The sequence below is a fragment of the Lytechinus pictus genome, chromosome 10 (assembly GCF_037042905.1).
Source record: "Lytechinus pictus isolate F3 Inbred chromosome 10, Lp3.0, whole genome shotgun sequence".
Lineage (NCBI taxonomy): Eukaryota > Metazoa > Echinodermata > Echinoidea > Temnopleuroida > Toxopneustidae > Lytechinus > Lytechinus pictus.
Genome location: NC_087254.1, coordinates 11,412,312 through 11,429,373, shown reverse-complemented (window position 1 = coordinate 11,429,373; position 17,062 = coordinate 11,412,312). Strand labels below are relative to the sequence as shown.

At 36.3% G+C, this 17,062-nt stretch overlaps 2 protein-coding genes across 4 annotated transcripts in view; both read left to right on the top strand.

The window, feature by feature from the left end:
* The first annotated feature begins 1,070 nt into the window (after positions 1-1,070).
* On the top strand, positions 1,071-10,135 carry LOC129269105 (serine/arginine-rich splicing factor 2-like). Of its 3 annotated transcripts, XR_008585365.2 has the most exons (4): positions 1,071-1,644; positions 3,217-3,246; positions 3,805-4,141; positions 7,124-10,135. XR_008585365.2 is itself a non-coding variant. In XM_054906559.2 (3 exons), exons 1-3 carry the CDS (start codon positions 1,274-1,276, stop codon positions 4,019-4,021), a joined length of 618 nt encoding a protein of 205 aa, XP_054762534.1. In that variant the 5' UTR covers positions 1,071-1,273; the 3' UTR covers positions 4,022-7,091. The 3 variants fall into 3 exon arrangements, 2 of the variants coding, with proteins under 2 accessions (XP_054762534.1, XP_054762535.1); XM_054906559.2 differs by lacking the exon at positions 7,124-10,135 and having other exon boundaries at positions 3,805-7,091; XM_054906560.2 differs by lacking the exons at positions 3,217-3,246; positions 7,124-10,135 and having other exon boundaries at positions 1,186-1,644; positions 3,805-7,091.
* A 3,806-nt stretch (positions 10,136-13,941) lies between these two features.
* The window catches only part of LOC129270166 (golgin subfamily A member 6-like protein 22), a 48,869-nt gene continuing 45,748 nt past the window's right edge, over positions 13,942-17,062 (top strand). Inside the window, exon 1 of the mRNA XM_064105330.1 lies at positions 13,942-14,029. The gene's annotated coding sequence lies outside the window, so the exon portion shown is untranslated. The remainder of the gene's footprint in view (positions 14,030-17,062) is intronic.

Genomic DNA, 17,062 nt, shown 5'->3' with positions numbered 1-17,062 from the left:
TGTACCTCTTAGGTATACCTTCCTCTACAACTCTGCAAATTTTTGTGAAAATGACATGGATTTTGAATAAAGTGCAGCATTTATTGTACGTTTGTAGTTTGTTACTGAAATTTTACATTTTTTAGATTGGGATTTTGTTATCGTTTACGCCTTTTTAAAGAACTGACAGTGCTGTTAAACTTAAAATTGCAAACAAATAGCACTATAAATAGATTCTCCATTCTAACGATATAATTACTAACTCTCTTGCGAAATCTGATGACTTTTTCATGTATTTTGACTGAGTAATAGAGGTTTAAACTCATTGTAGTAATCTTGGGAGGTCTAAAAATGCCAAATTCTTTTGAATGCGCAATTCTTAAGAACATCAATTTGGGTGAACTTTGAAGCTCTATAGCAAAAAATCAAGCACATGGACCTATGTTAATTTTTGCATATTTCGAATATTAAGGTTCTAAAGAATCTATGTGCAAAGTTTGGTGAAAATGACATGGATTTCACTTTAACTGTGGAACGTCCTTAAAGTTATTCCTGTACAATCAGGAAGTATTTCATAATAATTTTCTTGACAACTATTGTCTATGAAATGATGCTTAAAAAGATGCGACATAGACTTCGAAAAAAAGAAGAGTATTGTCATTTTTGTTAAAAAGAAATCTCTGAAAGACGCGCAAGCGTATAGCGCAAGCGTATTTGAAGTCAATAAATTGACGTAATCTGACTTCTTTGCCACACCTCCTAGCGGAATGGATTTCCATTGGTTGAATGATATGAGAGAGCTATAAAAGCGCTTTTCTAATTGGATATTGATTTAAAAATAGGCGTGTCTTACAGAGATAAAATGAAGATAAAATTGTTCTCAGAATACCAATTCGGAGAGATTTTAAGGGTATTTTATCTCGCTGATTTTAACGGAGATAAAATATTTTATTTTATCTGAGATAAAATGGATCTCAGAATACCACCCCTGATCACGACAAGTTGTAAAACATGGGCAGTCCCCTAGTGGGAACTGCCCCCCCCCCCCCCATTCATCATTTTCTGGAAATGGGAACTACTAGTAAATGCACACTGCACAGCAGTTTTCCCGCTGCTTTGTCACATGACAGTATCCGTATAGTGACGTCATATTTCAAGCTACGTCATTTTGTTGCGAGCGTCTCTTCAAGCCAGCTGCCGCTGTATTCTTGGAAGCGGAAAAGCAGACAAAATCTTAAATATCTGGCGCAATCCTTTATTTGTATCTACGTTCAGAACCTAAAACTGTATCAAAATGTCACATGGATCACGAATGCCACCTGATATTGAAGGGATGACTTCACTGAAAGTGGACAATTTAACATATCGTACATCACCTGAAGAGCTACGACGCTGCTTTGAAAGATATGGCGATGTTGGCGATATTTACATTCCACGCGACAAATTCTCAAGAGAGAGCAGAGGATTTGCCTTTGTACGATATCTCGACAAGAGGGATGCTGAAGATGCAATGGATTCGATGGACGGTAACCTTTTTGATGGCCGAAAATTGAGGGTACAGATGGCAAGATACGGCCGACCTCACGAATCGCGGGGAAGATACGGAGGAGGCGGACGCCGAGACCACGGCGACCGTTTTGGTGGAAGATATGGTGGCAGAAGAAGGTGATGACTCGGCTCAGAATATGATAAATTTCAATGACAATTGTTAGCCTATCTTGATAAGATTTTGATCAGAGATTAACCAGTCAGACTAGAGACTGTCCGTAGTCGACTATGAATGATGCATGGGGGGCGGGGGAGATGCATGAAAATTTTTCCATAATTAAAAAAGCGAGGGAGCCTAGGCTGCTATGGCTCAGCCTATGCATCTTCTAGAAGACTAGAGTAAATTTTGAGGATTTCCTGCACCTTTTTTGAGAATTATGTTACATTTTTGTGTGAAAATGTAAGTTTTCAAGCTGCCCCAGCTGCGTACGTATGGTTACATGATGTAAGATCACAGAGTCAGAATTTACTAAATGGGGTGCGAAGTTCAAAAAATTTGAGCAAAAAAGTAATCGGTACAAAAAGGACATCCTGAATTGATACTAGCTTGACAAGCAAAATAAAAAATGGGTTGGTCTAGTCGCTCCAAAAATCCAAATGCAAAAATTGCAAATGAAGACATGGGATGCTCGAGAAATGCATTCTATTTCTAGTACGACTAAATGCTTGATTTTTTTATGCTGTCAGTTTCCATTACAGCTATTCACCGTATAACTGGGCTCTTAAAAGAAATTGAATTCTTTTATTTTTTCTACATTAAAAACAGATTGGAAAATTAAAATTTTCTTGCAATTTTACTTTCCACCAATAGAGGGCGTACACAAAAATATGCCCCAAATTTTCAAGTTTTTAAGCTCCTGGTGAGCTAATGAGCTAGATTTCATTTTCATCCCAGTACATGATCATCTCATATTGCTTATCTCCGAGAGCGGAGGATCAAAACAGAGAGAGGTGAATACAGAAATGATTCCCAGGTTGCTTATGAAAAATAATTTGCAACTATATGGAAATTAGTATTTTTAGTCACAAAAGTGATATTTTAATTAATTTTTATTAATGTGAGCTGTGTACTGCATTGGCATATCATATATCTACTTTTCCCCACAGGCAGGGTGGTTGCAGTGAACAAGTGCCATTGGCATTGCACAACTACTTCTAATACAATGCCAAAAGCCGAGGTTGTAACAAATTTTTGGCAAACTTTTCTTTTTGGTTCCTTAAAATGATCGCAAGTCTCTTTCAACGCTCTTAGTTTATTTTGCTTCTGGATGTGCCATTATTTCATTTTTCTGTCAATCTTTACCAAATATAAGTGTCTACCGAGGAGACTACTAGGGCGTGAAACAGGCCCAAAACGAACAACAACAACAACAACAAAATATAGCCAAAATCATTTTCATTGTGTTTCAAATTTAAAGTATTTCCCCTAGGCCTTATAATATGCCTGGGTCCTTTCTTTTCTTAAAAAGAACTTGTGATTCACTTACATTTCATCCATTCTGGGTAAATTTTTATGAACATAAAGACATTCTACATGTATTTCATGCTTATCTTCTTGCAAATAAAGTTTATATCCTAGCTGTTTGCAGTCTCTCGAGGTGTATCAAAGTGGCGTTTCGGAGATTCATCTTCAGACATCAATTAACTGCTAGCTTGGCTAACCTGTTCCTCCTATTGTTTATATTACAGGTCAAGATCAAGATCACGTGGAAGATACAGGTAATGCTGTTGTCTGAACCCTGGTCTACTGCAAACATTGAAAGATTGTACAAAGATATTTCTGACCTACACGTGCATTGTATGTTACTCTGATAAACATATATTATGTATGCCTTTGCCTACAACTTCCATAATAACCTTAACCTATCAAGAGTTTTGGTTTGTCCGAAGTGTTGAAAATTCATTTGAATCAAAGTTATGGAAATTAGGATTTGTAATATATTTAATTTTTAGTGCATTTTTTTTATATTGTGTGTTTTTCCCCCAAATAGTCATTGCTCATTTGTCATTGGTCACGTGTGTCTATTCATTACCATTTATAGTTCATTGACATTGTCATCCCTGCATTAAAGGGGGGGGGGCAGGCAGGCTTGTTAATGATTGAGAGAAAATTTGGTTTTGAAAAACTCGATGAATAATGTTTCAGTTTGAATATATAGTCAGTTTCCAGGTTTGTCATGAAAATTCTGGAATTGTGTAGCATTACCTGCAAATATTAAACTTGATGTTCTCTTGATTTTGAAGTCTTCCATTCCATGTACATTTTCCTTGTTGCAGGTCTCGTTCCCGATCTCCACGCAGACGTAAACGCTCGTACTCACGCTCCCGCTCCCGTAGCCGATCTCTCTCCAGGAGTCCTTCTCCTCGCAGGGGTCGCAGCAGGTCTCACAGCCGGTCCAGGTCCCCTCGCAACTCACACTCCAACTCTCCGCCGATGAGACGGGATAGGGACGATTCTCGCTCCAGGTCTAGATCACCTGATGAAGAGGAGTAGACTATCTGCGGGTCGTAGTGGAAGAAGACATCCTTCGCTCTTTGATGCCAAGATAAAGGCGATTGACTATCTAGAAGATCCTTATGCAGTATCTTCCAGAATAGATGCAGTTTATGAATGGTAAATGTCTGTTTGGACTAGTTATTTCAATTTTTGATCTGTATGTTTGTATTGATATTCTGCAGGTGTTATTATAAAAGTGGACTTACATGTCATCTGCTGTCGTTTCCTCTTTCCTTACTTACATTGCATTATCATTTCACCCATCTCCAGTCGTGCCTAGCCCACTACTAAATTTTTTTCTTCCTGAGATCATGGAAATATCATTTTCTTTCAGTCAGGGATCTATTTGAAAATGTTTGAAAACCAATTTTATAAGCATTAAATACATGTAGGTAAACAACACTGAATTCAATGAAGGAAATTGCACCTTTTTCCCTGTGGGGGTACTTGATTTATTAGACTTGACCCACTCAACTAGTGCAAGGTTAGTATTAGAACACTAACCTCGCACAAAGAACTGCGTTTGGCAGTGGGTCACGTGTGCTGCGACCCCACTTCTGGCGTTCACAACATACGATTGATTGATTTTTCTGTGCTCGGCAGAATCATTTGTGAGCTTAATAAGGTGATCATGGTATGTTGGTTAGCAAGAGCTGGACACCTTTTTAGAATTCTTTTATTGGTAATGGTTAAATGGCAACAGTATTGTTAACACATCAGTCCCTAGCGGATATAATTGCACTGTGGCATAAATTGTAAACAAGTGGTGAGCTCTTGCAAAGTTGGACGCCATTGTTTATCGTTGATTATTAAAAGGATCATGTTTACTTCTGGGATGAGATCTGGGGGCTGTTTCATAAAGCTGTTTGTAATTTAAGAGCGACTTTAAGAATGACTTGTGAACCTTTCTTACGCGCTTTCCATCGTCAATGAATGTACCATTTACCAATAGAAAGGATCACCAGTCGTTCTTAAAGTCACTCTTAACTAACTTACGAACAGCTTTATGAAATACCCACCTGGAGCAATAAAAGCAGGCACTGCAAGCTTTGCTGTTACATGAATCCTAAGTGATGTCTGATGTGGCGAGACTACTTGTACAAACCGATGCATGGCAGCCAGTGCCTACATCCAGTTGCCATGCTCGTGCCTTAGTTGTATTCTTATTGGCAAAAATCGCCATAGTCCAACTGAAGCAAATTCATCATGAGATAACAGCTAAAGCAAGACAAGTCTTTTAACAGTAGGCAGTTGGTGCAGCCACTTTGTTCCCACTGCAACAGACATATCATTTACGTACAGTGTACTAGCAAAGACATAATTAAGCTTCAACATCCAACTAGATCATAGTCGATAAGTTATTACAGATGATGCAAATTCATCTCAAATAACTGGTGAATCTTCGAGACGCTTGTTGCACTTGATGGGTACTTCAGAAGAATCACATGTAGTTTCAATTATCAGTCTTTGGTAACATGAAGGAATGGGGGGGGGGGGGGGCAGCATAGTATTTTCTAAGTAGTAGTATTTTTACTTCGAAATGAAACTTAATTGTTGCATGACCAATTTCATTTGTCTGCTCTTTGCATTTATTATCAATTTTTGATGGTATCTACATGTTCAGTTTTTAAAATGTTTCCTTTTAATTCAGTGGTAACTACTGTATGCATGTAAAAAAAATATATCTTTACGACTTGTTGATATCAAATTGCATGTTTTCGGTTTTTTTGTGAAATGTATTACAGTAGTACAGTACATGTACAGGGAATAATTTTCCTGGTATTGCATCGCAATTTACTCTACATGTTTTAAAAAGACTGCTACGCATAAAGTCTTTTGTATAGCATATTTTTACATAGGACTGTACATTACTTGGCTGAGTCTTGAGAGCTTTTCTCTTGTCTTATGACCAAAAATGCTATTCAAATTTGTAAAGCCAAATTATTCCCTGATGTACATAAACTTGCTCAAGTGATAAAATTGATACATTATTTTAGAATAGTGATCTCATTGTTGGATGGCATAAAGTAAAATCACAAATATGGCTGCCTACACTATACCGTAGATCACGAAGATTTGTATTGAAAGAAGCCACAAACACTTTGATTTCATATTCTTGATTGTATTCTGAAGTCGAGTTTAACTTAAACTCGGGGTTTAAAGTTGTGGTTTAAGTATGGACAGCCAATTGTTACATAATCACTAACAGTAGAGATATACTACAGCTCATGCAGCTCTCAAATCATTCATAATTGTGTAGGAAGTATAAATAGATGATTGTCTTCACCATCAATGAATCAGGAAAGAGCACAGTAAAGATGAGAAACATACAACTTAATAATTTTTTTAAATACTTTTGGCTTCCCATACTTAAACCACAACTTTAAACCTGAGTTTAAGTTAAACCCGACTTCAGAATACGGGCCAATGCATTTACTGTATGTATAGCAGCTCTTGTGTTTAATCCATCTTGTAAATAGTAAAAAAAAACACATTGCAGCAGAGGGGCAATATCAACTTGTCTCTTCAATGAAGTTTGGATTGCTTACTGTAATCAAGGACTGTCCCTTATGTGTCTTTGGGAATCCAGGGATGGGGGAAGAAGAACCCTGCATTGTGTACAATCCTGCTTCGCACTGTAATAACATTGCTGGATGTAAAGTTGATGGATATTGAGCTTTATAAGGGACAAGACAGATTTCATTCTAAGATTTATGAGGTACAAGTACAGGTCAAGTGCATGTTAATACAAACCTTTATCTGTCTAACCAATTAGATATTTGAGGGCTACTTTCCATATTAATATTTATTGTAGGCCTTTTTATGTGTTACCACTCTATTATACTGTAATGTCCTCTTAAGTTTATTTACATGTACATGTAGCTCTGGGTTTTTTTTTACTGTGGCAACTTAAGGATTAATTCCCTTTAGAGATCCACAAAGGACACATTTCTGTTTTCTTTTTTTTTAATTGAGAGCTTGATGAATATGAATTGCCCTTAATTGTGTTTATCCCTTGTGACTAAGTAGGAAAAATAAAACATGTTATCCCATTTTTTTATGCTAACACACGATTCCTTTTGTTTTCTTCTTACATAGGCACCAGTTATTGCCTGAAAGTAAAGCAGTTGTTGGTGCGGTTGTAAAGGGGGTGTTAGATTATGCAGTAAAAGATCATGGAGAGGCAAAGCTGTTTGCTGTCAGTAGTCAGTTTGTGCAGTCCCGTCTGCCTGCTTGCCTGCCCGCATCCAGTGTGTGTTATGGTGTACCGGTGGTAGAAAGCTGTGTAGCAGCTGCAGAGCCCTGGGTTGCTGTGTGTACCAGTTGAAAGAAAAGCTGTGTAACCGGCCGTGTTGCAGAGCTCTTGTGTTGTGCACCGCAATGGGAGGAGGAGAAAGAAGTTGGTGGTGTTGGCGGCGAAGAAAATCCAGAGCAAAATTGGCAGAAAATCACCATGCTGTCTCGTTTCCTGTGCAGATCGGCACTAGAGCAGAAAAGCTGGGCGCCACCAATTTCGGGCTCTTGGGAGGAGAGGTGAATTCTAAAGACAAAGTCTTTAAAGGAGGGGTGAAAGGCAGATTTTGTTTTTGGAATTATGTTTTGGAGAAATGTAAGAAATCAAAAAGCAACAGAATGTGCCCTGAGAGAAATTTGATACCTGGGAGAGGGGGATCCAAGAAGAAATTTCAGTTAAAATGTCAGCCCCCTTTTTTTTTTGTTCCATAATAGATTTCAGAAATGGGGACAGAATGTTCAAGAGAAGGGCAAAAATATGTGATTTTTCACATTTTTGGGTAACCTACTAAGTACCTTAGCCATCTAGTCTTAAAAGAAGCTTAATGCTGCAGTCACATTTCTCCTACGGCGGCCATACGGCAAGTCAAAATCAGCTTTTTTATTCAAACCATCTATATGTAGCTGGTACGGCTGTCGTAGAAATGTGACTGCTGCATAAGTCATGTTACATGTAACTGCTATAAGATGCAAAGGTGCAAGATGATGGTGACGTGGTCATCAGACAGAGAGAGAGAGAGCAAGAAATTAGAAAAGTGATTGACTTTCATTCTGTGGCTCATTGCAGGAAGGGTTGCATTTAAACGCAACTAGAAATACATACTTATGAAGTTTTGATTTGATTGATCAGATAAGATGCATTTGATTTTGGAGTAACGTTTAATTGCAAATCTTCTGCAACTGGTCCGTGATGTGGCAGAATGTTGTGGGATTAGATTTCTTTTATCCTGGAACTTGAGCCTGTCTTCAGTTTTAGTAAATCCCTCAAAAGTGCATGTCTGACATGTCACTATTCCATTTCATTACCAGATTATATAAGTATATATGCCCTAAAACAGTTGTGATGTGAAGCCAAGGATATAACAAAAGAATAAAAATAAATTTACAAATTTTACATTAATTTTGATTATGCATCCAATCAAAAAATGTATGCATATTTTTGTCTTAAAAATCTCTTCTCGAGCATGAAATAATTAAAGAGTTCAGGATATAATCTAAATATCTGGTTACTAATTATATAAAGTGAGTGCCGAAAGGGCAAATTTATATAATAATTCATAACCGAGAGAGGGTGCTCGGTGCCAAATTTAAATTATAACGGCTGAAGATAAAATTTAAATCCTAACTACTGAAAACACATTCAATGGCTACTTCACTTTTTGGAATGTTAAATGATACTCTAGTATAATTCGCATTACTGAGCCTTTATCAAAGCTATTTCACAATATGATGTGATGCAGTATGTTTGCTCGAGCACTACATAATATGTACAAATTTGCTTTAAATGGATCCTTTTTTGGAAATAGTGTATTACACAATACATATCCCCCCTTCCAAGGGGAAAAAATAATAGCTTAAATTGACAAAAAGAAAAAGTTTTTTTTTCATAATCTTGAAGTCCAGAATGATTGAAGATTTAATGAGTAAGTGGGTATTGAAAAAGACTTGAAGTTAAATGAATTTGCTTATTTATAAAACACATTAATTATTAAAAAAAACACTGAATGAATCAGAATATTTAATTAAGTAAATTTTAATTGTTATAAAAACATGTTATTCAGGAACCATGCCTTGGAAGTTATTATTATGTATCTGTATGAAAAGTATTTGTTTTCAGGCAGGCCACAGGTATTATCAGATGAAGGCACCAGTCCATCAGTCTTTGGATTGCAACAGAAGTGGATCATCGTCGTCTGATAGAAACACAAGTTTTATTATCAATTTCTCAGTTCCCTGACCCATTGATAAAAAAAATACACGCATCTACTATTCTAGGTTTCCTCTGACCCCATGTAGGGGCATCCCCTCCCCCTTCCTCTTGAAAAAAAGAAAACGGCAGGTTTTTTTTTGTAATTTGATTTGTAGAGAGTAAGTATAGCTACCATAAGCATCTTACTCGAGCTGGAAAGTTCTTTTAAATACAGCTTTCACTCTTCAAAATATGAAAAATTGCAGTCATTGTTTGCTCCCCTGCATTCTTCAATGTTTAACCTGCAATAAAAGTTTGGACTTGATTTGGTACCTGCGGATTTCTTTCTTGTTTGTTCCTCCCCCACCCACCATTTTATTTTGCCCCCCCCCTTTCACCTCTGCTTCCCTCCAAGGAATTTAAAGGTCAAGTCCACCCCAGAAAATGTTTTGATTTGAATCAATAGAGAAAAATCCAACAAGCATAACGCTGAAAATTTCATCCAAATTTAATGTAAAATGAGAAAGTTGTGACATTTTGAATTTTCACTTATTTTTCTCAAAATAGTTATGCACTACTCGGAATGCAAATGAGATAGTCGAATTCCCTCACTATTCCTTCTGTTTTTTATTGTTTGAATTATACAATATTTCAATTTTTACAAATTTGACAATGAGGACCAACTTGACTGAACCACAAAATGATAAAACAATGGTAATCATAAATCCAGGGAGGAATAAAACTCCTTTCACATGACAGTGACATTTCATTTAATAATTTATTAAATGAAATGTAAAATATAAAAAAATACTAGTAGTGAGTGGATTAAGAAAGTATGTCTTGTAACTGATGGATTGATTAGAAAATAGAATTTAAATAAAAATTAAAAGATATATACAGGTATATGATTTTGAAGTTGTCCCTTTTTGTGTGTTTATTCACCTAAATATTCAGTCGTGAATGTCTTCACTCTTTTTTTGTATTCATAACCTGTATACACAGTTTGGTTTGAATCTGTACGTTACTATGGAAAGTGGAATGACTTGTCTATGTATGATATGAATAGGAATGTATATGTCCTAATCCATGACATTTGGAGAGTCGTGTAATATATCTATTTCCAACATTCATTTTTGGTTTACATGAAGCCTGTAGCCTTGTGTTGCATTTGGCTACCCATAGATAATCAACAGATTCAAACCACCTTTGTGAGTATAATAGGGCAATAAGTATACCACTGGAGTGCAAAGTGGTGATACTATGTATCTGCAAGAATGTTTGTAAGTTGATACAAAAGGCAAAATCCGCCCCCAATATCAAACATAAACAAAGAGATATCACATTATTATGCTGATGTATTTATAAAGCTGAGAGTTTCACACAATTGTATGCACCGCATGGGTGGTAAGCTAATAGGGTAACCAATTATTTTTCTCTTTTTTTTTTTTTGTTAAATGAAAAGTATTTTTTTTTCTTCCTATTTCTACCAATTTTGAATCCACATTGAACATGTGGTATTGCTGTAATCACATTTCTTCAATCAAGATCTCAATTATCAAAATCCAGAAAAATTGAATATTTTATAAATTGTAAAATGATTTTTAGAAAACAATGGTACACTACATGTATGTGACATGTGCTCTTGTCATTTGCTTTTCACCAATGTTTGCTTACCAATGTTATGTGAAATTATCAAAGTGGGATACAACTTTCTTATTTAACAGTTGTATGAAGGTCGACTTGCTATTGGGGGCGGCATTGGCCTTGGGGCGAGATGGAAGATATTTCTGTAAAATTGATATCCAGGCCTAATTGGTAAACTAATCTGAAAAGGAAAACTGACAGATCCTGAAGAATTGATTTCACGACTACCAGTTCTTGTATTTCTGCATTTTGGGGTTGTCACAAGAGTGTATTTTCATATGAAAATGTGAGTATGTATAATCTCCATACGGTTTCATTGTCTACCCCAACCCGCTGATGCAAAAACAATAGAGATAGTGAGAGTAGAAGAAAAGGCCGGAGAGAAGGCTGGAAAAGCGAAAGGAGGTGAAGAGAGAAATAAGTAAGAGAATGTGAAGATATAGAAATGAGTGAAAGGGAAGAAAGAGCTGTGTTGGTCTTCGCCCATAAAATTGTAAATCTGCCTTTGAATTATCCCTGGACCACATTCAAGTAGGTACAGGCGGATTCCCGAGAAGGGCAATGTGAAGATTCAGTGATACTATTAGCGACCACTGAACCCATAATGAAGGGGGAGAAAGGGATTATGTATGGAGCGAAGTATTAAAAAAAAGCAATTAAAGGTGGGGGCAAATGACAAAACCTTTATGGTGACGATATAGGCCCGCTCTCTTTTCCTCGCATGGATGTTTTAAGCCCCCTTAAATTTCAGTTGCCATTAATTTCTTTTGTATTTTCTCAATCTTTCTTTTTACATCATGAACACTGATAATGCTGAATGAATAATACAAAAAATTGATTTGATTTGAGTTTATTCAGACAATAAAATGAAATCATGTCTTGGATTGCCAAACAAGGTTCAGAGAATTCCATACAAGTAGGAATCCCACAATATCAAACAAAATACGTAATCAACACCATTAGTCAATAAATACAAATGGGCAACATAATCAAGGCATATTATATATATAGATTAAATTTCAAAATGGTTCTCGTAATGCGAGGTTTTATTATTTGTTTTAGCGAGATTCGCATCCTGCTTGTAAAAAATGGGGCAAGAACGGAAAAGACAGGAGAAAAAGATGATGGGAAGACTTGGAAAAAATTCATGCCACCATTCGCTCGCATTGCTTACATAGCTTGCTCAATATGGAGCTTAAAATATCAAGTTTTGAAGTCAATATACAAAAGATTTCAGCTCGAAAATCAATCTTTCATTCGTTTGATTTACAAATTGATTTTTTAAAAGGGCTTTGTAAAAATGTCAGTTTTATGGTCTGATCCTTTTTTCAATATTTTCTGCTCGCGCTGCGCTGTCGGAAAACTTGATTTGTCAGGTACCTATTATTTTCGTGTATGCCATTTTGATTGGTGATTTATTAATTCTTTAACAAACTTAAAATCCCCATTTCATGACAGTTTATCAAAAATTTCGGCTCGAGATTTGCGCTCGCATTATTTTTTAAAAAATATATCAACTATAGTTCATGCATCCTATTCATAATGACAAAAGTGCTTAAATGCCCAGTTTTCAGGCCATAATATTAACAGATTACGCGCTCTCATAGGCTTATTGAATAAATTAATTCAATAATTTTTTTTCAGAATGGAATATCGATCAACAAGTTTTATCTCTCGCTTCAAGGAATAGGAAGATAATAGCCATCATTTTCATATGATGTCAAAATGTCCTTAGAATGTCCCGGTCCTATGTCAAAACTCAAAGGAATAATAATGAAAAATATCAGCTTTTTGTTATTAAAAAAATAAAGTGTGATCTATATCCACCTCATAATATTCCTACAAAGTGCTTGAAATATAGAGCTTTAATTGACCTTTTTTCAGATCGGAATATCAAATATTTTAAGCTCGTTCATCGCGCTCGCTTTATTTATTTTCATAATAAAAAATGTTTTCAGAATGCCCAGATGTTTATTCAGATAAGCAGCTTGTTCTCTTTTTTAATCGATCATCATCCAGTTTCAGATCAACTTAAAAGCTTATGAGATAGTTTTATGTTGATTTATAAGAATAAAGCTACGAACCGAGGCTAAGAAGTGACTATTAGGACTACCCCTTCAAAGAAACAAACAATTAAAAATCAACTTCGAGCGGCCGATCGGGGAAAATATGACTGAAAAATTTCTGCCCCCCCCCCCCCTTTATTGGCGAAGGCTGGATTTGCCCCTGATGATAATGGTCTGTATTTTGCTCAATCAGGAGCGATATGTTACAGTTGTAGGGGCCGGGCGAGCTAGCACCTCTGTGAAGAAAGGAGAGAGAAAAAGACCGGAAAAAAGATGAATATAGGGGGGGGGGGGGAAGGAGGAAGGGAAGAAGAATGAAAGAAACATAATGCATGCCTACCCCGGCTGCATGCCGGCCCAATCGAGAAAAAAATTGATCGTCTAGCTTGCCCGGGCCCCTGCCCCCCCCCCGATACCCTGGCCCATGATGGTCTGTATTTTGCTCAATCAGGAGCAATGTTACAGGTGTAGGGGGCGAGCACCTCTGTGAAGAAAGGAGAGAGAAAAAGATGAATTTTTATAGAAGAAAAATAAAAAAGAATTGGCTTCCAGAACTGCGGTGGGAAAAATAATTTCGCTGCCCGGGGAGAAAATGAGAGAGAAGAATGATGCCCATAAAAAAAAATGATAGATCGTCTTGCCCCCCCCCCCCTCTCGTCGAGGCCCTATGGCGGCTGCTTCCCGAGCGAAGCGAGGGATATCCCCCCGGATATCCCCCTAATTAGCGAAGCGATCGAATTAGGATATCCCTCGCTTCGCTCGGGAAGCAGCCGCCAGGGCCTCGACAAGAGGCTACCCCCCCTCCAGATACCCTGGCGTCGCCCTTGTGCTCAATATTTATGGCACTGCAGTGATAATTTATTTAGTTAAAGTCCAAAGCATAATTTATGCAATGCAATCATAATATTAATAATCAAAATCTATATGCTATAATTTATAAATGGCAACCGCAATCAATCAGGAATGTAAATTTTGCGTCACGTGACCAGTAATAGCCAATGATCAAATGACCTTGTCACTTCGATACCGTACACAAATTGGAGACGGAGATGTAGGATTTCACCGAACTGTATAATTTACCAAAATGCATAGGTAAGACATTATGAGTTCATATTTGTGTTAAAGTATACCGGTATTTTATTTTGGTTTTGATGAGCACAATCACTATGAAGTATGTTTTAATGATGGGGAACTATTTTCATTAGCCGACTGTTATCGGCTGTTTTCGCGGCGAGGGTGTCTGAGCGCCCAACCTCCCCCAAGGCTTTCGGCGTGGAGCAAGTCCGTCTGTTGGGTAGTCTATGATTAATGTTCCTGCTGCTCGCAGCCAGCGGCTAACATAGCGTTTATTTGAGTTAGGCGTTAATAATAATCTCAGCAGTCGAATCAATCATGAAATAGCGTCAGGTTACACTGCCAATAGCAATGTTGCAGTCGGAAGTGTGTAATGTTGAAGTTGTCATTGATCTAATTCTTTTTCTAAACTTCAAATTAGCATGATTAGTGAAAATAAAAAAAAGGTTTGCTGGCCTAATTTACTATTTAGAAATCTCTAGTCTTAAGTCTAACTTAGATTAGACAAGAATAACCGTCGTTTCTGGGGATTTATTCAACAATTTCTGACATTTTACTATAATTCCCATTCACATATATTGGTGAGTGAGTCAACGCAGTGCAGCGGAACAACCAAAATACAGAGACTGAGTCTGAAGCTTTTGGTCTAAACTTAGATCTAACTTTTTTTAGACTATAAATAAAGTATACTAGACTAAGAAGTAAATTTACTAAGACTAAGTTCTTGTGTCTTGAAGTTTGTATATGACTGATCATGATGATGGGGTGACCATAATTTATGCACATTTTACTAAGAAATTATAAAGTTGATTTTCAATAAAAAATTTCTCACAGACACAGTTCACACAAAATTAATCAAAATCATAAATACAAATTACCAGACAGAAGGCAAGATCCCAAAGTCAAATTCGCTTGATGGAATTATGAAGTAGCCAGTAGGTCATGGGTTTCGCTGGTATCGCGATCTAAAAATTCCATGGAAATCGACTTGTGCGCGCTTGACTGAAAAAGTGTCATAAAAAAGTGTGACCTTAATTTGCGCACGGTCGTTTTGCAAAGCTTTAGAAAAGAAATCAAGCAGGCAAAGGTAAGCTTATTATCAGATGGAGGATAAAATGCCATAAATTTGGTTGGTATCACATTTTACTTATTTGGAGACCTCTGGCTCTGCTTGCAAACTGGCGATTTCTTGATGCTTGTCGGGAAGTTCGGATTTTCTTGCGGCGGATGCAAAAGGTAACAAAATTTGCCAATGTTTTGCCAATATTTTCACAAATTGAGACCTAACCTTTAAGAAAATTACCATACTGAGTAATTGGGGGTCCCTTTTTCTTTTGGTGATATCAGTTTTTCAAGATATTAATTAAAGAGATATTCGATCACAAAAATAGGTAACGCGCGAATTAAGGTCACACCACAATACTGTGTCTGAATCCTGACGTTTGACTGTGCCTGTACTATTGATGTGGACCAGTGTTTCCACAGTCACAGATCCAAAGCAAATTCCCTGAAATTCAAAGACAATTCCTGGAATTCTCAAGTTTGATTTTTAACCAAAATCAGACAGTTGGTCCAAGACCAAGTGACCAAAAAGGATTTAAACTTTTTTGAGCACGTGCAGGAAAGCCAGGGTTGTTGATTTTTTTGATTTTTGAAATAAAAAAAATCGGATTTTTTTAATTTAAATCGGATTTTTATGATTTAAATCAGATTTTTTTTATTTTTTTTCCAACGAAAAATAATGGTCACACTTAACAAGTTTTAAACTATATTTAAACTGTTTTACACCAATAATAGTGGTCAAGTAGTCTTTTGAACATTGTGTATTGTACTATTTGACCCAATAATCCACTTATATACAGGTAATTTTTTTTATTTTTTTATTTTTTATTTGCATTATAGAGAGGGACATTTTATGGAAGCCCAAGTAATGTTATGTATTATGTATACATTTAAACTCTTGAAATTTTTATATCAGTCAGTTCAAAACATCCGAAGTGTTACTCCAATGCATGAAGTACTCAAAGAACTTGAGAATTTCCAACAATATTGACATTATTAAAGGCATGCAAATATACATGTAATTCTTATCAAATGTACACATATGCCTTCAACTTAAGTAATTGAAAGAATGGGTATTAATAGTAACAAGAAGGAGGTACATACAAGTAGTTCAGCTGTTTTGTAAAAGTATCCAAGTTGTGGACTTTGAGCACCTTTGTAGATTTTATATATTATTTTATTGAAGATTTAACAGTTTGGTGTACATACAGAGAGTTATTTATCATTACTTCGTTAGAAACTTGTTGTTTTCATCAGTTTTGCTTGTTTTACAATTTGAAAATAAAACAGTGGTGTTAAATCAGACTCCATGAGGGTGTATCATTCTTTTAAAGTATCTCTAAAGCATGTGGAACAGAAATTAAAATGATTACATTGAAAGTATCTGTTAAGAAGAAGAGAAAATAAAGAAAACTAATTTTTTTCATAAAAGTTGATTTAAATCAGTGATTTTTTTGAAAAAAATCAAGTGATTGAAATCGCGATTTAAATCATGATTTAAATCAAACAACCCTGAGGAAAGCAGCAAAAAATAATTTGAATATATAAAGTTGATGTTGTATTATTAATTTTCGGATTTCCCAAAATTTCTTGGAATTTTTTCATTGCCCAAACTTTTCAAGGAAAAAGTCAAACCTCCCCAAAATTTCCCTCACTTTGGGAGATCTGGGAAAACTGATGTGGACTGTGGTCTGTGTGAAGTGCACTGTGGCCTGTGCTGCGCAGTGCAGTGTGTGGAAGGGGAAAGATGTTACCAGTGCAGTGGCAATGAAGTGCTGGATGACAAGATAAACCAATGTGGATGGACTGGTGACTTATTCACAATAATGCTGGGGAGGGCCACATGTAGACACTAGTTGAGTTTTGTAGCTAGCCAGAAAATTTGTTAATTTTGTAACATTCTTCTATTGCCAGGACACAGATTTAGAATTGCGATGCAAATCATGCTATTAACGTAGGCATCTAATTCTGGTATAACATCTTTCCCTT

Bases quoted from the DNA above. Each gene is read 5' to 3' on its own strand.
- LOC129269105 (XM_054906559.2), top strand. From the start codon at position 1,274: ATGTCACATGGATCACGAATGCCACCTGATATTGAAGGGATGACTTCA. The intron at 1,645-3,216 runs GTGATGACTCGG...TTTATATTACAG, and splicing joins AGATATGGTGGCAGAAGAAG to GTCAAGATCAAGATCACGTG. The intron at 3,247-3,804 runs GTAATGCTGTTG...TCCTTGTTGCAG, and splicing joins AGATCACGTGGAAGATACAG to GTCTCGTTCCCGATCTCCAC.